At 36.1% G+C, this 25255-nt stretch overlaps 1 protein-coding gene across 1 annotated transcript in view; it reads right to left on the reverse strand.

The window, feature by feature from the left end:
• MTX2 (metaxin 2) overlaps nt 1-25255 on the reverse strand; it is a 65947-nt gene that overhangs the window by 19061 nt on the left and 21631 nt on the right. The window contains exons 2-4 of the mRNA XM_058713162.1: nt 24052-24099; nt 23012-23058; nt 496-568 (exon numbers count right to left, since the gene is read on the reverse strand). Of these exons, the coding sequence (XP_058569145.1) occupies nt 496-568; nt 23012-23058; nt 24052-24099 (168 nt within the window). The remainder of the gene's footprint in view (nt 1-495; nt 569-23011; nt 23059-24051; nt 24100-25255) is intronic.

The following is a 25255-nucleotide window of genomic DNA, read 5'->3' on the forward strand; positions in this document are numbered from 1 at the left end:
TAAAATCTTAATAAAAAGTATTTTAAAACCTGTTGAAATAAAAATAAAAAAGAAATAATTAGAAACCAAAAGCTTTCAGAGATGACCTTAAGGTCTTTGACAAATTAATTATTCCACACTCTCTTCTTCCCTCTGAATAATAAGAGGACATAGTTTAGAGAAGTGTGTTTAATAATGAATGGATTCATTAATATTAAAATTTGTTTTCTGAAGTGGAAACAGCACTATGTAAATAAGATTGGGGATATCTGAGATTATGTATTTTCTTAATATTTCTTAATATTTACTGTGACTTTCCACTAACCATCTATGACCGCAGAGTTGAAATGAATAGCCATGTCCACCCAAAGATTATCAAGTTTACAATTGTTACTTCATAAAACCATGGGAAAAGTCTTCAAAGGGTAAACAAAACAAAAAAATCTAGGTACAAACTGAACTATCACTACAATTTCACCAATACAGAATATTAACAGAAAATTTAAAAAAACTTACCAGATGGAGACATATATTCTGCATTTGCCCTACAAACCACTTTGACAGGCAGGTTACACATTTGCAAAAAGGCCTGCAAGTCAATATAAGTATAATTAGCCTAGTGAAAGTAGATATGTATTTGAACAAAACTTTTTATTTATTTTCTAAACTTAAGCAAAAGCTCATAGAGTAACACTTCACTGGAAAAGAATGAATCAATTTAAAGTAAAATACTTGTCCGAACAAAATCAAATGTCATTTCAGTGCTAAAAAAATCAAGGACTTAGACACCAGTAAATGTATGTATGACACTTAGAGCGTTTATACACACTTTAAAAAATGTAAATTATCCACACTTATTTTATTCCATTAGTTCATATAAGTCAGCAATACTATATATTGGTTTAACCTTCTTTAATAGATGACTATAAAGTCCAAATTTTACAAGGTATTGCTTAATTCCACTATTCTTTACAGGATCTTCATCTTTGTCTTAGAGGAAAATTCTCAAAATGTTATTTTTGTTACTTCCAAGTTCTCTCTTATATACTCAGTGTTCTAATGTGTAGCTTTATGCTTACCAATTCACTTTTTAAAGACATAAGTTGTTGGTTTTCACTTTGTTTATAGTAACAAAAATTTCACAAGCAACTTAAATGTCTAACAATAAAGAACAGGTAAATTATTTACGGTGAATCCAAATCATGTAATGTTATGCAATGACCTTTTAAAAATCACGAATTGTATCTTCACACAAGGCTGCATGAAATAAGTTTATTTCCCAGTCTTCCTTACAGCTGGATGTGACCAATGTCTAAATTCTGACCAATGGGACTTAAAGTTCTGGGCAACGGCTGGGAAGTTTCTTCAAAAATAATGGATATGACCTGTCCTCTTTTTTTCCTTCCTGCTCACTGGAATATGAAAAGGATGTCTACAGCCACAGCTGTCAAACCCAACCATGAAGCAGAAGCTGAGAGAAGACGGCAGAGCAACAAGGGGAAAGATGCCTAGTTCCTTGGTAATCACCGAAGCAGGATTACCTGTGTTTATAAGAAAAGGAAATAAACTTCTATCTTTTCAAGTCTCTACTATTTTGGGTCTTCTGTAACTCCTAGCCAAACCTAATTCTAACTAATGCACCAACAATTACTGTGTCTAGCTTTAAACCCCACCTCAACCAACCAAAAGCTGATTCTGTGTAAGTGCACACTGTCATCTAAATACCATAACCTGTGCTTCCAATTTATAATAGTGAACTACTTGACTGACCCACAGGTATAGACTAGGATCAAAATTATGTGGAAGGCTTATTAAAACACAAATTGTTCAGAACGGAAGAATTAGAGACAGTAAGTATCAACAGCTCTTTCAACAAGAATGGATGAGAAGGAAAGGAAGAAGGGGATTAGAAGGGTCTTCCTTCTATTAATATGCAGTGGTACTCGATGAGGGAGAAAGGTTGAGCTTGAAAAAAAAAAAAGACAGCAAAAACACACTGAAATGATAAGAAACAGGGAGAACAACAGGCATACAAGATCCATGAGAAGGTAAAAAGGGATGTAAGAGCACAGGTAGAGGGATCTGGTTATTTGTCAGAAAACAGGACAGTTTGCTACTCCAATGCAAGGGGTGGTCAGTGTCAGTGGTAACTGCAAGATGGTGAGCAAGAAGGACAAGAAAATGCGAATGCTCACATCCTGTGAAATGGGAGAAGAAATCATCTGCTGAGAATGAAGGCATAAGGGGATTGAGGCCTTCAAAGAAGAACAAAAAGAATCTGAAACATTATCTTAACATTATCTTCTCAAATGTTTGGATAATATTCCCCTGTTAACAATTACAATACTCTAAAAATAGTAAATATGGTATATTTTGCTAAACTAAATGTATAGTGGTAACTGTACTATCTTTATTCCAAAAAGCTATATTTCACCAAAAAAATTAAGCAAAATGGTAATGTTCTGCAATCAAAGCCATGTTTCCAGTCCTGTGAATTTTTAACTTTTTTACTTTTTTTTTTTTTTAATGTTTGTTTATTTTTGAGACAGAGAGACACAGAGCATGAACAGGGGAGGGTCAGAGAGAGAGGGAGACACAGAATCTGAAACAGGCTCCGGGCTCCGAGCTGTCAGCACAGAGCCCGACGCGGGGCTCGAACTCACGGACCGCGAGATCATGACCTGAGCCGAGGTCGGACGCTCAACTGACTGAGCCACCCAGGCACCCCTACTTTTTTACTTGAAAAAAAGGCCAGCAATTTAGCAATGCTCAATTCACCACAGACCTCAATTGATGACATAATTCTAGTTACCCAAAGATTAATTTTACAACATTTACTATAATTAATTAACCTTCATCCTTCATTCAAAAGAAATTTTATAAATTAACCGGCAGTTTATAAGGAAGTTTGATGTCACAAACAGAACATTTTATTCAAATATTAAAAATGCAAACCAGAATATTACCATAACTGTCTTTGAGAATATAAAAACTTTAAATCCAAACCAAGCTTTGATCCAAACAATATTTCTCCTTTATCTTGTAGGATGGAAGAAGATTTCTGAGAGGTCCCAAAATAGAATTTTCAATTTTCGCTTTCACTTTCAATCTCCTTCTTAGGTTGGAATGATACACCAACCTAAAACACATTTTATTTTCAATTCTGAAATTGCAGTCTGCATATTTTTATTCCCATGTGAATCCAAAGAAAACTGTAGTTTTAATTATAATAAGGAAATTAGGGTGACTCAGCTAACTCCTATTCCTCCGCTGGACGCTTTATTCCAAACTAATTCAAGTGATTAATAATATAAAATAATCTGCACCAATGGGCGCCTGGGTGGCTTGGTCAGTTGGGCGTCTGACTTCGGCTCAGGTCATGATCTCACGGTCCGTGAGTTGGAGCCCCGCGTCGGGCTCTGTGCTGACAGCTCAGAGCCTGGAGCCTGTTTCGGATTCTGTGTCTCCCTTTCTCTCTGCCCCTCCCCTGTTCATGCTCTGTCTCTCTCTGTCTCAAAAATAAATAAACGTTAAAAAAAAAATTTTTTTTAAATAATCTGCACCAAAAACTTAGCACATACTATCAGAATAATGTTCAATAACTGTGCTGTCCAATATGGTAGCCACCAGCCACCGGTGGCTATTTAACTTAAATTTAAATTAATTAAAATTCAATAAAATTTTTAATTCAGTTCCCCAGTCACACTAGCCACATTTCAAGTGCCCTATAGCCACATGTGGCTAATGGCTACCATATTTATTGGTATGAACATTTACATCATTGCAGGAAGTTCTATTAGACAATACAGATCTACAGCAATGGTAATCAGTGCACAGAAGACATCTTAGCAAGACAGGCTAACATCATCTGAAAGTGATCAGGCTAAATATTATAAAAACAATCTGCACAATATGAGAGTGCTCATAAACTCTGCAATTGATCAATCAACTTTTTAAAATTTTTTTTTTCAACGTTTTTAATTTATTTTTGGGACAGAGAGAGACAGAGCATGAACGGGGGAGGGGCAGAGAGAGAGGGAGACACAGAATCGGAAACAGGCTCCAGGCTCCGAGCCATCAGCCCCAGAGCCTGACGCGGGGCTCGAACTCACAGACCGCGAGATCGTGACCTGGCTGAAGTCGGACGCTTAACCGACTGCGCCACCCAGGCGCCCCTGATCAATCAACTTTTGATGACAGTGACGCATTAAGCACCACAATATTTTCAATTAAAAAAAAAACTAAACTAAATAGGGTTTATTCTGAGCAACTCCAACTGATAAAATGATGAGATAAATTTATTAACATGTGAAAACTAAGAATTTAAGAATGAATAAATTAAAACTACAGCCAACAAATATATTTTCTTTGAATGGTAAGGAATTTTTTTTTAATTTTTTTTTTAATGTTTATTATTATTGAGAGAGAGACACAGAGCATGAGCAGGGGAGGGATATAGAGAGGGGGGAGAACAGAATCTGAAGTAGGCTCCAGGCTCTGAGCTGTCAGCACAGAGCCTGACGCGGGGCTCAAACTCACAAACTGCGAGATCATGACCTGAGCCGAAGTCAGTCGCCTAACCAACAGAGCCACCCAGGTGCCCCGAATGGTAAGGGATTTTTTTAACACACACACACACACACACACACAGAACCCAGTACCTGACTTCTAAACTCTGAAATTTAATAAGCTTGATGTAGTTTCAACATATTAAATAAATTAAATTCATAACATCAAAAAAATTCATTGAAGCAATGTTGATACATTTTATTTCCTAAAAAATATAAAAAGTAATACCAGATCATGGATAACTAAACATAAAGAACTGAAGTTACACATTTATCTCTGTAATCCTCCAAAAATCCACCAAAAGAACAGTGAAGAAATAGAAAACTGATAAACCCAGAAAGACACAAAGAAGGGGAGAGGAGACCAAAGCAGACCAGGAATATCTGCCCATTTTTGTCAGATGGAAAGCAGACTTAGGGCAGAGGAAGCTGAAACCCAAGAGCATGCAGAGGAAAAAAATCAATGTGTCCACATCACAGAAACTAGGCAGATTCCACAACTGGAGGCACCACGTACCACAGAGGGTGGAGGTGAGGTAAAGGACTAAAAATAAGAGTGGCTGAAAGTGTGTATGAGTATCACACAACTAGTCCACCTCCAACCTGGTAGGAGACAGAGGTCCATTCTCTGAAGAAACCCACCCAGAGAGACTCCTGACTCAAGGCTCAAGCAGCACAGCAGGGCGGAACTGGGTGGGTTGGGGCTGTAATACGGAAAAGAGGAACATGAGGGCAGAGTGTACACACCGACCAAAGAGACCCACAGCACCCCCTCTCCCCTCTCAGCTCTCTCACGCTGGTAACGAATTGAAGTACCTCCAAGATAAGAGAGGTAACTATAGAAAAGCCCTACAAATGCTGATATGATAGTAGGGGTGGGAGAGGTTGGGGAGAGCCGCCAACAAAAATGGCAGCTCACCGTGCAATCAGTCTACAGTGAAGTCCACACGTCAAAAAGTCCCTCATCTCCCCATCAGCTTTTTAGTGTCTCACTCTTAAATATAAATTGTTAGGACAGATCAATAGATACTTGAGGAAAGCCTCGAACATAAAATACAGAGCCAAAAGAAGCCACAAAAAAGGAACTGACAGGAAACAAAAAATACAGAGAAGACAACTTCAAAGAAAAATTATAATGGTTAATATTTATTTAGCACTTACTAGGTACCAGGTACTTGCATAAGAGCTTTGTCCGAGTGGTAGGTACAACAAATATGCCTCTTTTAATATGGGAACACACAAACATATAAAGAGGTTAAGGGATCTGAACAAGCATACGGAAAGGAAGAAAGGAAAGGAAGGAGGAAAGGAGGGAGAGAAGAAGGGAGAGAAAGAAAGGAAAGGAAAGGGGAAAAAAGGAAAAAGAAAAGTGAACTGAGCAGATAAATGACAAAGACATTCAGTGTCTCAAAGAGCAACTCTGAAAGCTCGATGGTAATACAAGGGCTTCAAAAAATCTTGTCAGCCTAAAATTCTACATGCGGCCAAGGTATTAATGAAATGTGAAGACAGAATAAAAACAGTACCACATAAGCAATGTCTTTACATTTTTATTGCCCAAGTATCCTTTCTCAGGAAGCCAATGAAGAATGTGCTGTACAATAAAAATAATAAACCAAGGGAAAAAAAAAAAGAATACAGGATCCAGAGAATATGGGGATCCAACATAAAAGCAAAAAGAATTCCCTAGATGATGATGAATAGCAGTCATAAGAAAACAGCCCTGCAGCCAACAGAGGAAGGAACTGTTCCAATTAAAGCAGAAGGAACAGGAGTTTCCAAGGTAGTATTTCTGAGAGAAAAGACAAAAAGGATCTGATGTATTTGGCCACTGTGAGGGGGAGTAGTATAGATCAGTCAGAGTTTAAGAGAGAAAACTACTCAGATGAATTAAATAAAACAATTATTAACCCAAGGGGAGGAAAATCATAGAGAAAGAGTATGTTCATAGTACACTGAGCCACTCAATTGAGATCAACACTTATATTCTAATTATAATGTAAACACTGAATATTAATTTAATCCAAAAAGTGAAAACACTGTTGGGAAGATGGAGGAGAGGGAGGTGAGTTGTAAGAGGGGAATTTCAAAATTTTTAAATGAAGTAGTAACATAAGCATCTTACTTAAAAATACAGAGGTAAATACCTGGCAAAATAATACAGCTCAAAGAAATGAAAGTAGTTATCTCTGGATATCCAGATTTGGGATAGGAAAAGGATAGGACAGTGGACTGTTTTTATTTGTGACAAGCCTCTCATACATTACTTACTGGTGAGAGTGTAAATTAATCCAACCACCTTGAAAATGTTTGGTCATTTCTACTAAGCACATGACTACCCTATCAGCCAACAATTCCATTCCCAGAAATATATCAAAAAGAAACAAGGCATATAGCCACTAACATACACATATACAAAAATGCTCTTAAGCAGCTTGATCCTAAGAATCAAATACGGGGAGCACCTCAAACGTCTATTAATATTAGTAGCAAACTTGAATCTAAAATTCCTAACTCCAGGGGTGCTGAGTGTCTCAATCAGTTCAGTATTACGCATCTGACTTCAGCTCAGCTCTTGGTCTCATGGTTCATGAGTTAGAGCTCTGCATCAGACTGTTTGCTATCAGCACAGAGCCTGCTTCGGATCCTCTATCCCCCTCTCTCTGCCCCACCCCCTCTCTCAAAACTAAACATTAAAAATAAATAAATAAAATACAATTCCTAACTCTAAGCTAAAAAGGGTATACAATGTCACCAATTGCTATTATGAGAAAGGAAAAAATATACGAGGATTATATATTTTTCTTAACTCTGAATTCTTTACAAAGAGCATTCACTGAGAACTTTTAAATCAGAGAAATTCCAGAAACAGTCCCAGATGATACCTACAATACTCCATAAAGATTCTAAGTTCTATGTCTTCAATTATTACCTCTGAATCATATCTTCTGGGAACCATGGCTCAGATCTTTTTGCAAAAACTGGTCTTGAAGAATAAAATTTATTTGCATATAAGTGAAAGTGAAGCCAAAAGTATAGAGAACAAAAAAAATCTGTTATCAGTCAAGTAGACCATTACAAATACCTTAAATCCTAGATTCAAAAGTTGTTATTGTTAATAATAATGCCATTGCTTTGATTAGATTATAAGCCTAACAGTTTAAATGTTGGGAAAACCTTTTCAAGTGTTGTACATAACAGAGTATCAGGAATACAGACAGGGATCCCATTACAGTACTCTTTCAGTAACATGGTGACAAGCTTCTGATTCTTCTCACTTCTCATTTCAGATTCCTCTGTCTTCTAAAACTAGCTGGGGCGCCTGGGTGGCGCAGTCGGTTAAGCGTCCGACTTCAGCCAGGTCACGATCTCGCGGTCCGTGAGTTCGAGCCCCGCGTCGGCTCTGGGCTGATGGCTCGGAGCCTGGAGCCTGTTTCCGATTCTGTGTCTCCCTCTCTCTCTGCCCCTCCCCCGTTCATGCTCTGTCTCTCTCTGTCCCAAAAACAAAAATTAAAAAAAAACGTTGAAAAAAAAAAATAAAACTAGCGTTTACTCTTGTAATTCCCAGTTATATGCCAGATAATGATTATCAGCTCAATAAATAAATGAACAAACATGAAAATCTCAACAATACATCAAATCACAAAATGAAGACTAAAGAAGTCTAAAACTCAGTAAATCTTCTAGTTTTCCTCCTATGTGAATTTTTTTGATGTAGCAACAGAAACTCCTGATAATAAAAACATTTTTTAAAAGTCTGCTTAGTCATAACATAAAATTTATATTTAACCACTAGCTGGAATATGAATCAATGCAGTTTTCTTGAAGGGTAGCTTAGCAACATCTATGAAAATCCTAAATGTACATATCCTCTGACCCCACAATTGTATTGTTAGAAATCTATCATATGGACATATATGCCTAAAATCATGTAAGATATATGTTAGGATATTCATGCCTAATCCCTATTTATAGTATAATTATACTGTAGTTATAATATTTATACTTATAATAATAGCCTAATACCCACCAATAAGAGACTGATTCAGTAAACTGCGGTGAATCCATCAATGGAATATTTGTAGTCTTCAAAAAAGAATGGTGCCCCAAAACCTATAAAAAACCTGTAAAACTCAGGGCAACGGAGTGGCTCAGTCAGTTAAGCATCTGACTTTGGCTGGGGTTTGATCTCATAGTGGGCTCAAGCCCCATGTCAGGTTCTGTGCTGACAGCTCAGAGCATGGAGCCTGCTTCAGATTCTGTGTCCCTCTCTCTCTGCTCCTCCCCCGACTCCTGCACACTCTCACTCGCGCTCTCTCTCAAAAATAAACATTAAAATTTTGTTAAAAAGAACTTCTCAAACTCAACACCCAAAAAAACAAATAAACCAGTGAAGAAATGAATAGATATTTTTCTAAAGAAGACATCCAGACAGCTGACAAACACATGAGAAGATGCTCAACATCACTCATCATCAGGGAAGTACCAATCAAAACCATGATGAGATACCACTTCACACCTGTCAGAATGGCTAAAATTAACACAGGAAACAACAGATGTTTGGAAGGATACAGAGAAAAGGGAACCCTCTCACACTGTTGGTGGGAATGCAAACTGGTGCAGCCATTCTGGAAAACAGTGTGGGAGTTCCTCAAAAAGGAACATTACTCAGCCATCAAAAAGAATGAAATCTTGCCATTTGCAACAATGTGGATGGAGCTAGACTGCATTATGCTACGCAAAATAAGTCAGAGAAAGGCAAATACCATATGATTTCACTCATATGTGGAATTTAAGAAACAAAGCAAATGAACATACAGAAAGGGAAAAACAAAAAGAAAGGAAAGCAAACCATAAGATACTCTTACGGAGAACAAACTGAGGGTTGATGGAGGGAGGTGGGTGGGGGGTAGGCTATCATAACATAACAAGAAGGACACTTGTTATGATGAGCACTGAATGTTATAAGTAAGTGATGAATCATTAAATTCTACTCCTGAAACTAATATTACACTATATGTTACCTGACTAGAATTTAAATAAAAATTTGAGGAAAAAAAAAGAATAGAGTTGCTCCTCAACCCAACTTCTTATACTACACTCCAAAAGACATTTCTCATCTGGAATCTTCTGTATGGCTACTGAATGACATGAGACAACATACACCAAATGCAAAATTGCTTTTTGTGTTATTTTTCTTCTAAAGGGCCGGGGTAAAACATTAAAACACAGCTCAATAAGGCCTACAAAAGGCTAATTTATTTGGTCCAATGCATAGCTTCCTGTGAACTAACTTGATAGAAAGACACAATTCTAAATATCTAGAAGAATGAGTGGAAAACATTTATGCATTCATCCCCATATTCAATACATATTTACTGAGCAGCTACTATGTATCACAACTGTTCTAGGCACTGAGAATAGAACAGGGACCTTAAAGTCTCGGCCTTCACTGAGTTTACATTCTAATGGAGAGAGATGATATGCAAAAAAACCTGAAAATATGTATGGTGATTCCTGCTACTTAGAAATACAAAGCAGTATGAAGGTATTGCTATTATAAGTAGAGTGGTCAGACGAGGGCTCACCAATAAAGTAACATTTGGGCATAAACCTGAAGAAAGTTAGGGAGCCAGCCATGTTCAAAGGCACTAAAACAGTCTTATGCTTCTACTGGTGTGTCTGAGGGACAAGACCAGTCCGACAATGCAGATTAAGGAAGTGAGTGGTAACAGGGAACATGAGACAACCAGGAGATCATGTAGGACTTACAGATAACTTGTAAGGATTCTGACTTTTACTGTGCATGAGAAGAACAATTACAAGAAGGTGCTCAGCTGAAAACTGCTGGAATCTAACGTTTTAAAGGATTATAAGCAGTTATACAGAGATTAGATTGTAAACAGTAGAAGCATAGAAGCAGAAGCACTAGTTAGAAGGATTCTGGGGGCGCCTGGGTGGCTCAGTCGGTTGGGCATCCGACTTCGGCTCAGGTCATGATCTCATGGTTCATGGGTTCAAGCCCCGCATTGGGCTCTGTGCTGACAGCTCAGAACCTGGAGTCTGCTTTGTGGATTCTGTCTCCCTCTCTTCTCTGCCCCTGCCCAGCTCAGACTCTGTCTCTCTCTCTCAAAAAATAAATAAATAAATAAATAAATAAATAAATAAATAAATAAATAAATAAATAAAACATTAAAAAAAAGAAGGATTCCGCAATAATCTAGGCAAGAAATGGTGGTGGCCTGGATTAAGACAGGAGTGCTAGGGGGGACAAGAAGTCGGATTCTGGCTACATTTTTAAACTAGGGCCAAAAGGGTTTGCTGACAACTGGATGTGGATATAGGAAAAAGAGGACTCCAAAGATGGCCCAAACTTTCTGACATAAACAACTACAACAATGGAAATGCCATTTACCAAAATAGGAAAAAGTGCAGGATGAGAAGGTTTTGGTGGGAGAAGGGAGACTTAGGAGTCTTTAGATGGACTGCTCTAACATCACTTCCTTGTCAAACTTTCCTGACAGGCAATGACTAGGAAACAACTCTATTCTCTTTTCAAAGACCTGGTCACGAAGGCAGTTATATGCTTTGAAACCAGATAAGCAGATTCTCCTGAAATGTTGAGAAGCCCAACCTCAAAGGCCACCCACACCCTTTTCTTTTGTGGACAGAGGTGACAGAAGTACCTACAAATCAGTATAATCTTTGTCAACACTTTCCTGCAAGGATGGTAATACTGAGGTGTTAAGAAACGGGTAGAGCTATAGTTATTTACGCAGAATAAAAACACAACCATGGATAGTTTTTACCTTTGATCTCTTCTGTTCCCTGCATCTATAGCCCACCAAGGTTAAAAAGTGAAAAGTCAATACCCAAAGTATAAAAAGAACGGACATAAGTCAACACCAAAAACGCCAAATAATCGGATTAAAAATTGAGCAGAGGACCTGAATAGAAATCCTTCCAAAGAAGACATACAGATGACCAACAGACACATGAAAAGATGCTCAACGTCAGAGAAATGTATATCAAAACCACAATGAGATTTATCACCTTTACACCTGTCAGAATGGTTACTATCAAAAAGACAAGAAATAAAAAGCACTGGTAGGGATGTGGAGAAAAAGGAACCCTCATGCACTATTGGTAGGAATGAAAATTGGTGCAACCACTATGAAAAACAGCATAGAGATTCCGATCCAGTCATTCCATTACTGAATATTTACCCAAAGAAGGCAAAAACACGAACTCAGAAGATATAGGTATACCTATGTTCACTGCAGCATTATTTATAGTAGCCAAGATATGAAAGCAACCCAAGTATCTGTCGATGGATGAAGAAGATGTAGTGTTTGTATACACACACACACCATGGAATATTACTCAGCCATAAAAAGGAATGAGATCACTTACATGTGGACTCTAAAACACAAAACAAATGAACAAACAAAAAAACAAAGATTCCCACAAATACAGAGAACAAATTGACAGTTGACAGAGGGGAGGACAGGAGGGGGATGGGTGAAGGAGAGTGGGAGATACAGGCTTGCAGTTATGGGATGAAAAAGTCACAGGGACAAAAGGTATAACACAGCATTATATGGTGCTGTACCTTATGGAGAATTACGAGCCTTCGGGAGATTTAAATTAAGTACACAGGTCATATAATTAATATAAGGTAAGCAGAATAATATTAATGAGAAAATCCAACAAAACAAAACATTTCAAAAATTACGCATACCTAGTTTAACTCTTTGTTCCCAAAGAAATATACTAAAAATATCTCAGAAAGGATCTGGAAGGGCAAACTTAATGAAATTAAATTTAAAGCTGAAAAAAATCATCAATTTCTTTTACAGAAATAAATATGATGCTATCTGACAGGAGAAGGAAAACAGAATCTGCAATATTAAGAAACCTGAAATATCAAACATCTTTTAATTGCATTAGGTTAACAACAACAAAAAACAAACAAAACAAAAGGGCAAATAAAAATATTCAGTTCATAAAATTATGAGAAGGGAAACACAGCTAGCCAACAACAGGCCTGCCCTGGCTACTACATTTGCACAGGGAGGACGCTGCCTCATTGACATTCTGTCCTACCATCATTTAGAGGAAGGTGACTTTCTGTTGCTGACTCATACACCATACCAATGACTGGGTGACCATTAGCACATTCCCACTCCTTACTTGTCACTAGTTAAGTGCCTAGCATAACCTAATGGATCCTAACAGAGTACAGACTTAAGAAGCATACTGTTTGAGAAGACTAGAATGCCTTTTGAAAAATGAAAATCCTCTGCATCAATTTTAAGAATCAGTATAGACAGAACAGTAAGACTTAACAAAGCAGATGCCTCCCAGCGAGCCATCTCTGGGCAGGATCTGACTGTTAGAGAAAGGTCCTTTACCTGATAAGCTTTCTTCTTTTTTTTTTTAAATTTTTTTATGCTTATTTATATTTGAGAGAGACAGTATACGAGCAGGGGAGGGGCAGAGAGAGAGACAGAGACAAGAATGCGAAGCAGGCTCCAGGCTCTGAGCTGTTAGCACAGAGCCCGAAATGGGGCTCAAACTCACAAGCCGTGGGATCATGACCTGAGCCGAAGGCGGACGCTCAACAGACTGAGCCACCCAGGCACCCCAAAAAGTACTTTTTTAAAAAATAAGATGAAGAGTAAATATATTATTTCTGGTTTACAGTACATACCTTATATAAAATCTTTTAAACAAGGCAAAAACAACTGAATAAAGATGTTTTGATATTGACATAAACGCTTACTTTATGAATAATTTTTCAAAGTCCACACATTGACAAAACTGATAAATTATTGATAACAGGCCTCCCCTCCAGACTGTAAGCTCTATTAGCACACACTGACCATGTCTATCTTGTTCACTGCTTTATCCTCAGCATACTATAGGTTCTCATGTAACACTTGCTCGAGGAATAAGCCATAGATATGCACAATAAATACAAACATACCTAAGTTTGTAGAAAACTAGTAAACTACAACAAAGACTAGCATTTTGTTATTTCATGGAACCAAATATTACTGCATTAAAAAGTTAGATGTAACTCCTGTTAAATTCAGAGTTATTTTTTAAAATCAATAAAATGACAAATATCAGTAAGCAGATATTGTTTTAGAAAAATAGTTACAGGAATTTAACTTAAAAAACATTATCAGAAACCACAATTCAATGAGCAGAAAAAGCTTTTAAATAGAGCAAATCTGGTACCAAAACCATAAAAAGCTAATGAAAGCACGTATGAAGACAGATCACAACAGAGAACAGATCTTCCTTAATACAACTCTCACCTGAAAACTACTTTTGGAATATTTGACTCAACTTTAGATACATCAACACCTGACAGCTGTAGGAAAAAAATCAAGTTCAGAAGGAAAGCAACAAATAAAGATAACCAGAATAGGGAAAGATATAAGCTCTCCCTGTTAGAATTAAATACAAATAAAAGTTGTAAGGTCAATATTAAGCATAAGGAGCGATAAACTAGTCAAAAGGTACAGAAAGAATAATTCTTTTTTTTTTTTTAATTTTTTTTTTCAACGTTTTTTATTTATTTTTGGGACAGAGAGAGACAGAGCATGAACGGGGAAGGGGCAGAGAGAGAGGGAGACACAGAATCGGAAACAGGCTCCAGGCTCCGAGCCATCAACCCAGAGCCTGACGCGGGGCTCGAACTCACAGACCGCGAGATCGTGACCTGGTTGAAGTCGGACGCTTAACCGACTGCGCCACCCAGGCGCCCCCAGAAAGAATAATTCTTACAACCCAAGAACCGAAAGCAACACCAGTTGCATATTTGGCACTCAATGAACAACTTGGGAATAAAGAAAGGAAACTTTTTTTTTTGAGCTCCTATAACGAGTATTTTAAAGTTTTATATTTTACAGATAAAGATTCCCAACTGAGAAAAATAACAACAACAAAAGCCCACCAAATTTTAAATTCTTAGGATAAGCTAAATAGTAGGTGTCAGGGATCTAAAATGTATTCATTTTGATAAACTAACAGTAACTCCATATTGGATCATTTACCAATAAACAGCACCAACTATTTTCTTTCCGCTTCACTATTCCAAAAACAAAATGAACATCTACTTGTCTTACAAGTTAAACACACAAGAATACTCTTTGCGTTTAAGCAATAAAATCAACATTGCTTGCTCATAAAAATATAAAAATAAGGGCGTCTGGGTGGCTCAGTTGGTTAAGCATCTGACTTCGATTCAGGTCATGTTCTCACGGTTCGTGGGTTGAAGCACCACATCGGGCTCTGTGCTGACAGCTCAGAGCCTGGAGCCTGCTTCAGATTCTGTGTCTCCCACTTTCTCTGCCCCTCCCCTGCTCGCACTCTGTCTCTGTCTCTCAAAAATGAATGTTAAAAAAATTGTTTTAAATAATATAAAATTTTAAGGAATTGTTCTTAAGTTTTTAAAAGATCAGGTGCTTTATACTGATTAATATTGTGGAATTTAAGGGATTATAAACATAGCTTCTAAATGTATATAGGTCACATTAACAAAGTTACCAAATTCTAGATAGGGAAAAGCAATTTTCAGTCTAACCATGTAAAGCTATCCTTAGACAGCAGACCTCCGGTTTTCTTTCTTAGGACAAAGCTTCTATTCATTTCATAATTAAATTTGAAATATTTCACGTAAGAATTCCCTACGGACTATTCCAAAGCATGCAATACCATTTTCAGGGCACAAAATGAAAATGGTTCTGATTTTTAATTCATATCTTGTTTTACCAGGACACAAAAGAAAATCTGTGACAACAACCAAAGAATTATTTTCCCCCTTACTGAAGAGGCATGTTTTAAAATTAAAAACCATGAACAAATCTACCTACAAAATAATTCATTTTTTATATCAAACAGCTGCAGACCCTGTAATTGAAATAATGTATCTAAGGTTACAAATGAAAAGTGTTAGGTATCATTCTTGAAGTGACAGATTAAGTTCCTAATCCAGTTAAAGTAATAGCCATATTTGTAGTTTAACATAAATTAAGACCTTAATTATATTTGTGACTATTTTAAACAAAATAACAAATTTCTTTGTACCTGAGAATGTAATTTATAGCAAAGCCAGGTTCATTTTCCAAACCAATCTATTTCACACTGCAGAAGTACTCTGGTATAATGGTATAATGTAATTCTTGTTGTAGAATGTTGAAAGAGTAGATACACTAAGAGCACAGAAGAGGTTTGAAGATAAATGAAGATGCTATTCATTCAAGGGTAATTTCATCTTAGAACTATATGAAAGATGTTTCGTTCACACAGGCTAGTCTATGGCCTCAAATTTAAGTGTATTTTCAGCTCAAATATAATGCTGCTAGATCGATTATGCTGATACTGTGTATCTAATAATGAAGAATTCTAGCCTTTTTCTATTTAAAAATAGACTGCCATTTTTTCATCTTACTGCTAGGTCTTCATTGTTCTGCTTAATAGCAACAAATTTTAAAATCCGCTTGCTATTTACTTTTTAACCAGAAAAGTATATGGTTGACATTCTAACTTGCAATCTCTCCTGACTGCAGGAAAGCGCATTTTTGCTAGGTTAAAGAGATACTTAGGTTAGCAAACCATTACCCTACAAAACCATTTTATTTCACTAATTACTAAAACTGACAACTCTAAAAGCCACCTAACTGTATTCTGAATATACTTCATTCTCCCAAATCCTTTTAAGACTAATTTAAATGTTTTATGTATGCCATACCATTCATATGCTGAGAAATTAATACTGAAAGTGTTTTTAATTTGCTAAATTCTGTTTGTAATTTCAGTTCAATTTTAATCACCTCAATTTAAATTATCTTTTCTGAAGATCGCATTTTATATACTTAAATCCTTAAAAGCATAAATCACCAAAATACTTTAATACTCCTGGTCTATAAAGGTGATATGACATTCAATCTGAAGAATTTAAATTCAGTGATATCAAGGAAGCATCCTGTAGCCTCCATTTTTCTCATTTTAGAATACTGAAAAGGATTTCACAAGTCCCCTTATGTGACAAACGTTCCCTAAATTCCCTCTATCTCTAAGCTTTCCTTCCCCCCCCTTCTAATCTTGAAAGAAAATACAGAAGCCTCATTTTGCAGCTGATGATTCAAGTGGGAGAGATAAACAAACGTCCAAAAACTTTAAGATGCATCTATTTAAAGAATGTTTTTCATAAAAGTGTCCTCTTAATTCTCTATTAAAATATATCCACTGGTGTCATCTTTGTCAGGTTTGAACTGACACCTAAAAATTGCATACAACCATAGCCAACTTGTTTAAGGGAAAAAAATCTATCCAACCAAACTGAAAATTCAAAATCATTTCCTCTACAGCTGTCAAGGTACACTGTCCACGGTAGCCATCTGAATGCCATGACATGTTTACAGTGGCTCTATTTTCATAATCACTGTTATTTCTCCAGTAGATCAATGGACTCGCGGTCCAAAAGAGAGAGAGCTACTCCTTTCTCCTGCTCTTCCCAATCACTACATGAGGATATTATCATTTAACTGCTAATTAATATGCCCACCTAAAAGGCATCATTTGCTAAAAGGAAAAGGCAAGGGTCAGCTAACAATTTATCAGCAGATCTGACATGTTAGTGTTCGTGGCCCAGAATTAAGAGGGCCTATAAAAATGTCGACTTTTTAAAATGATACAACATATTCAACAGAAAGAAAACAGGTGGGGTTTTTGTGTTTTTTTTTCTGTTGTCTTACCTTTCATTTTTAGGGACAGAGTATTTATCCACAAAAAGGTAGGGGAAAACTAGAAAATTAAGTAGAATAGTGATATTTCCCTTAACCGGGCTTAAATGTCATTCTTACAGGAAGTGAGTATACAAATTAAGTGAAGTAAAAAAGCAGCATTCTCTTATATGCAGCGTTCTAATAATGATCATCAGTTTGAGACACTCCAAACATAAATTCAAACTTTTACAATAAGAGTAAGCCATACAAAAAAGGAAAACAGGTTTCTTTTTAAATTGGATTAATATATAATAAACAAAATCCCTTCTAAAACTTACTAGAAAGTAACATTTTATTATATGCATTCACAAAATACGTATTTATAAATCTTTGTAGTCAAAACAGGCTCTAATTCAACATTCAACATCATCTTGTATTTCTACTGCTATTTCTATTGCTTTCACTGCCTTCAAAAGAACTTCTCGTTTATTATCTGACTTGAGTGAGCTTCACAATAACTCATAATATAGGTAAGACTGCGTTTATCACATTTCAGGGATCCAAAAGCTGACAGACATTTATTTTTCACATCTTAATGTAATCTATAAATTGCAAGATACAGCTTGCTAAGAAATGTCAGAAGTGATTCTTGAATTAAATGTCCACTTATTTTTGGATAAAAATTCAAAGACCTGCATCACTGGACTGGACTGTTATGCTCAAAGTGTTAGGAGCATGGATTCTTGACTCCATACTCCCTGGGTTGGCACTCCCGCCCTGCTAAGTACCACCTATGTAAGTTTGAGCCACGGGCTTTACCTTCTTAATTTGTACAATGGCAATAATAATACTACCTACCTCCTAGAGTTGCTGTGAAAATTATCTCTGATACCTGAGGTACATTTAACAAGACAAGGCACATGGAGTAAGTACTGTGGAAACTTTAGCTTCGGTTATTATGGTTGTTCTCATTAACATTGCCTGCAGGATGCGGATTACAATAGCACTACCTCATTTAGTTGTTGTAAGGACTGAATGAGTTAGTAAGAATTAAGTGCTCTCAGCATAGTGATGAGCACGTGGCAGGTACTCAGCCAATGCTGTTGCTGTTGGTTACCTCCACAATTTGTGGGCTCTGTGACCTTGGGCAAAAAAGCTTTCCTTCGTTTCAGTTTCCACATCTTTAAAAATGAGGTTCATAAGAGTACCTTCCACTAGGGTTATGGGAAGGACTGAATGAGATACTTCCCATAAAAGCTCTCAGTAGAATGCCTTCATCAATAAAAGTATTCAATACTTTTAAAACAAATCTTATTCAGTATTGTTTTAAAAATACATTGTTTGAATTAAAATATTCAGTATTAATAATTTGGACACAAATTCCTATGTGTCAAAAAAAATTCTTAAGCCTAACATTGATTTTAATTACTCGGGTGTGGTTGGACATCATAAAGCCTGCAAACTTGCATTCCTCCTGCTGACATGGATTATATACACTCCTGTCAATGAACAGGAGAGAAAGAAATAATAACCAACATTAGCTGCGTATTTACATTACGCCAAGTACTTTTCTAAGTGTTTTTTCTATATATTAACACATTCAGTCCTCATGACCTCCAACAGAAGAGCTTCTATTGTAACTCCCTTTTACAGATGAGGAAACTTGAAACAAAAAGTAATGTTTAAGGTATGCTGTATTTGGAAGAGACCAACTGCTCATTTCACTTGTACATAGCATATTCCAAATCAGTAAAGACCTAAACTTCTTGAAGAAAATAAGACTTTTTTATAGAAAACTTGCAGGGGAGTTCATATGTATTTGCTTACTGTATTTCTAGACACGTGCTGTTCCATACAAGAGCCATCGGCTACATGTGTCTACTGAGCACTTGAAATGTGGCTAGCATAAATTGGGATGTGCTGTAGGTGTAAAATAGACATCAAATCTTGAACTGAATATAAACAAAAGTAAAACATCAGGGGAGCTTCGGTGGCTCAGTAAGTTAAGCGTCCGACTTTGGCCCAGGTCATGATCTCCTGGTTCATGATTTCGAGCCCTGCATTGGGCTCTGTCCTGACAGCTCAGAGCCTGGAGCCTGCTTCAGATTCAGACTCCCTCTCTCTGCCCCTTCCCCACTCACATTCTGTCTCTCTCTCTCTCTCTCTCTCTCTCTCAAAAATAAACAAACATTTAAAAAAATTCAAAAAACAAGAAAAACCTCCCATTAACAAATTTTGTACTGATTACATGTGAAAATGATAATATTTTGATACACTGGGTTAAATAAAACATTATTAAAGTTACTTTCATCTGTTTCTTTTTATCTTTTTTAATGGGACTATTACGAAATTTTAAACCACGTATGTGGCCTACTTTACATACATTATACATCTGTCAGACAGTGGTTTAGGTTTAGGAAATGAGACAATAGTAACAGAATTATTATCAAAGTTCTTTTCCCAAACACACACAGATTGATGTATATATAGATATACATACATATATACTGCTACACACACACACACACACACACACACACACACACACACACTGCTCATGAGAACCAGAGGAACACGCTACACCAATATGTCACTATACTCAACATACAAGATTGTTATATGACTAGGCAAACACTTCAGGTAACACCAAAATTTGTGAATGAGGGGGGAAAAAAGCAAATCTAAGAGGAAATACCAGCCATGGGAAAAAAATTTATTTTCTTTTAAACTGAAATCATAAGGGTTCCTTTAATCAAAAAAGATCTGACCACTTAGTTCCAAGAATATAATAAATGCCAAGTCTATGTGGTAGGTAAAATTTAAATTTCCTGATGGCTTAACTGGCAGACTATTAAAATATCTGATGCTTTATATCTGGTATCTTCTAGAAATATCCAGTTTATGGATACCTGTCACATTGTTTTCATCAATTTTACACATTTAACTGATTCCTCTAAACGGATACTGGTCCATATATAGAAGAAAATTACTCCATAAAGTTTACATCAGATATCTGGAAAAGTCACATTTATAGTCATGGCTACTATCAGCTGTCAAGTCAAAGAATATTGGAGAAAACCAAGAATTTTTAATATATGCTGGTTAATTTATCATCTAAGTGACATATGTAGGATAACAAAAAAATTGAAATGCTTAAGCAAAATTCTGCATTTTTAAAAGGTTCTTTTTTTCTGGCTTTATATTTAATTGCAACTATGATTTAAAAAGCCACGGTTAAAGTAAATTAATAGGAACCATAAAAACAGAGTTACTAAATAAAGTACACACTAAGATTTCTTTTTTTCTTCCCTTCCCCAGATTATTTAAAACATTTTTTTTTTTAATGGTAATATACTGGTATCTTGGTTTGCACTGAAAACTAGTTAATTCCAGGGTTTCTCAACACTGACACTATTTTCATTTGGGGCTGGGTATTTCTTTGTCGTGAAGGGACTGTCCTGAGCATTGTAAGATGTTTAACAGCATCCCTGGCATTTACCTAACAGATGCCAATCGCATCATCCCCAACAGTTAGGACAACCAGAAATGTCTAAACACTGACAAATGTGTTTTGTGGAGTAGAAATTTCTTTCAGTTGAGAACCCCTGGTCTATTCCTACTCAAAATACCTTCTTATTTGGTAAAAATTACTTCAATAATTTTAGGGGCTCTTCACAGGGGATCTCCAGATAGCCTCAGCAAGATCAGTAAACCCCTGCAACCACGTGCAGAATAGTCTAGGTATGTTTCCATTTGTGTATGCGCTCTGGCATGTTTTCTGAGACATGTTTTACAGTTTTCATCAGGTCCTGAAAGAGTTATCCCAAAAATGGCAAAGAAAAAAAAGGGTAAAGAATTAGTGCTTCAACTAAAAGATTCACTGTGTCTTGAAGCTATTTTTTCAAAGAGAAACATTGAAAATACTATTTTATACACAGCTAATAATTTGCTTGTGCTATCAGTTATCAGGCACCACACTTACAAACCTTTCATTCAACAAACACTTACTGAGTATATCCTGTATGCTAGGCACTATGTTACTTATTAAGTATCTGAAAGCTAAACTTAAGTTCTCCCTCACCAAAAAAAGAAAAAACAAGATTAACAGCAGCATAAAGTCCATATTTATTGCATACAATCACCGAGAATTTCTGCTTCTCTAAAGTGAACATAATAAAAAAATACACTAGTTATAAAACTAGTATCTAAAGATAAAATAAAGGTAAATAAATAAAGTAAATGTAATTTACTTTTTTGGTAAAAAGATTTAAAGTAAATCTAAAAGAAAGAAACTTAAAGATACTCATAGATCCTCATATGAATAAATTATTGTCCAAATATATTTCTTTCCATTTTTCCTTCTTTCCCCATCTTAAAGAACACAAAAATGTACTGAATGGCATGCGACCAGTCAGTCAGTAAACCCAGAGAATACCAAGTTGAATAAGAAAATGTGAGATGACCAAGTGCCTAATATCATGCCTAGAACACAGCAAAAGCTCACAGGCCCTTCTCTTCCCCTTCTTTCTGTCCTCCAGAAGCTCACAGTCCCATCTCCAAAAATGTCACACGTCTCAAGGTTTCTCTTTTATCTTGTAGGTGTTCCACAATAAAATCCTCTTTGTGATTCAAACTATGTAAGCTAACTAAATAAATAATAGCTAACTGTAAAACGTCTGAATAATTTTAATTCTATAAATCTACATAAACATTTCTCTCTTTTCTTTTTTTTAGTGAATTGTGGGATATTCATACAGTGGGATAACATACATCAATAAAAATGAATAAATTAGAGGTACATCTATCAATATGAACAAATATAAAAAACAATGTCAAGTACCAAAAAAAGAATCAAACAACATATAGAGTTTGTTTAAATTTACGTGAAGTAAAAAAATGATCTATAATACTAGTTAGGTTTGTTCCCTTTTTATGTATGCGTAAGTTATCGATAGTCTAATCATACGATAAGCAAATTCAGTACAATGAAAGAGAAGGGAGACGGAAACAGAATCACTGAGGGTTATACCGGGCCCTTTAGCAATATCTGTAAGAATTTTTTTTTCTTAAGTTTTTATTTTAATTCCAGTTAATTAATATACATTGTTATATTAGTTTTTAAAGCAAATAATCCCCACATATCCCCTTCTTCCTATAGTACAGTGTAAAGTTTACAGGACCACTAGCCTTTTTTTGGATTCCACAACTGTGATCTACAATGTAAAGAGCCACTGCAGTCAGTAAGTGGTCTGGGGGTAACAGATACCAGTACAATCATAAATACAAAAGGAATAGCCAGAGAAGAGTATGTCTACTTTAAGATTGCCAAAAGGATTTAGGCTAGAATGAGCACAATGAAAGAACGATGCTTAAAAATATGTGGTAAATAAATCTTTACAAATAAGTTATTAAATTGTATCCATAAATGAACTTGTCACCACAAATAATTAACACCATCATATCTAGTCAAAAGCTAAACTACGAAGAGAATACATCTAGCATAGAAGTGATTTTTATAAAAAGAATGAAGACTTTTCTTTTATATACTGATAACAATTAACTGAAAATATTGCATAATAAAATTGCAGTTCACAGATGAGATGTTATATTGATAATGGTAAATCACACAGAAAAACTGTACACATACGACATCAGAGACTTCCTGGTGAGGAAAAAACACTTGCAACTCAAATTGAAAAAATATTACATTATTTACATATTTACCTGCACAGCAAGAGAAGCTGCATTGTCAGAAAGCAAAATTTGCTCCCCTGTGGAAATACAACGAAAGGTCCGAGTCAAAAGTGAGATTGCTAAACAAGTATAATACACTTATAAATGTTTTGATTTTAAAACACTATTCCTATTTTGAAAAATAAAAGGTACAGCCTTTCATCAAAGTAATTACAAAGTTCTCTATCAATGCTATTGTGCAATCATAATTTTGATTAAATTATCACAATATGTACACAATGATAAAACAAGACTATTTCCTCCAAAACTATTTGACCATTTATCGTATTTCATCAACAATATTTAATTAAAATCACTCACTTAAAAACAAATTCATTTTTCAAGTTTTCAAGAAATATTATTCTTCTTTTCATTAAGTAAAACAGTATGTTCTCAAACCCCTCTAGTTAAAAGTAAAAGCATTCAAAACCATATAAAACCAGCTTGCAGTTAATATTGCACAGAGTGTCTAGGTCTGTCACACAAAAGAAAGATGACAAGTTTGCAGCAATAAAAATTCCATGCTTAGAAGACTAGGGCTGCTGCCTATTAGTCTTCATTACTTTGCAGTCTTCTGACAACTGCAGCAGGCTGCCGAGCCCCAAATGGGGTCCATAATGTGATCTGATGATATATGAAGAGCTGCTAAAGGGAGCCTGAACCATCCTAGCCTATACATTTTAACAGTTCCTTTTTACTGAGAGCCCACTTTACCACAGGACTTCAAAAATCTGCTGTGTCAGCTATTGGTGCAGTAAATCTGCCAACTGCTCCTGCAACCACATCATTTTACACTGCCTACAGCAGCCAGTATAATGAGTCAATAATAAACTAAGAACCTTATAGGCCATGAATAGTTGGTTTACACTGGCAGATACAAGTTTAGGCAAACTCTCCAATACAAATTATATGAGAGAATCCCTTCTTTATGTTTTATGTTCTCTCAGAGGTAAATGACATTATCAACGGGTTTTTTTGGTAATAAGTACATTTTTATACATAACCATTTTTAATCGTGAACAAGTGCCTACCTTTCAGTTGCTGATATAAGGTAGCATTTTCGGGCCAAGGCTCTGCAGCTGTGGAAACGAGGCAGTGATAATCAGGTACATAAGGCAAACACATATCAATAACCAAATTAATAAGCACAAACATTTGCCTAGAGCATTTAACTGAAAGTCGATTGCCAAGGTTACCTTCTATATATGGCAATAATCACACCACCTTAGATGGTATGGTATCCTGTGTAAGTAGGTTAGATAATTTCTTTTACATGCATGTTTGGTTTCTTATTTGGTGGCAGGTTGTATTTGTTGTTGCTTTTGTTGTTGTTGTTTTAATGGAGAAGAAGTGGAAGACATCTTGCCCAATCAAAAGTGAAAATTTATTTATGTATTTTAATATGAAATGTATTGTCAAATTGGTTTCCATACAACACCCAGTGTTCATCCCAACAGGTGCCCTCCTCAATGCTCGTCACCTGCTTTCCCCTCCCTCCCACCCCCCATCAACCCTCAATTTAGTCTCAGTTCTCAAGAGTCTCTTATGGTTTGCCTCCCTCCCTCTTTTTTTTCCCCCTTCCCCTCCCCCATGGCCTCCTGTTAAGTTTCTCAGGATCCACATAAGAATGAAAACGTATGGTATCTGTCTTTCTCTGTATGACTTATTTCACTTAGCATAACACTCTCCAGTTCCATCCATGTTGCTAAAATGGCCATATTTCATTCTTTCTCATTGCCAAGTAGTATTCCATTGTATATATAAACCACAACTTCGTTATCCATTCATCAGTTGTTGGACATTTAGGCTCTTTCCATAATTGGGCTATTGTTGAAAGTGCTGATATAAACATTGGGGTACAAGTGCCCCTATGCATCAGCACTCCTGTAGCCCTTGGGTAAATTCCTAGCAGTGCTATTGCTGGGTCATAGGGTAGATTTATTTTTAATTTTTTGAGGAACCTCCACACTGTTTTCCAGAGCGGCTGCACCAGTTTGCATTCCCACCAATAGTGCAAGAGGGTTCCTGTTTCTCCACATCCTCGCCAGCATCTATAGTCTCCTGATTTGTTCATTTTAGCCATCAAAAGTTAAAATTTAAAAACTAAAACAGCCTATATGCCATTACTTTAGCCTCCAAAAAGCAGACATCCCAAAATGTTACTTATAAGACACTGAATTTGATTCACTATCAAAAAAAAGTGAAACAATATTTATAATATTTTACTGTAAACTT

The sequence above is a fragment of the Neofelis nebulosa genome, chromosome 2 (assembly GCF_028018385.1).
Source record: "Neofelis nebulosa isolate mNeoNeb1 chromosome 2, mNeoNeb1.pri, whole genome shotgun sequence".
In the NCBI taxonomy this organism is placed as follows: Eukaryota; Metazoa; Chordata; class Mammalia; order Carnivora; family Felidae; genus Neofelis; species Neofelis nebulosa.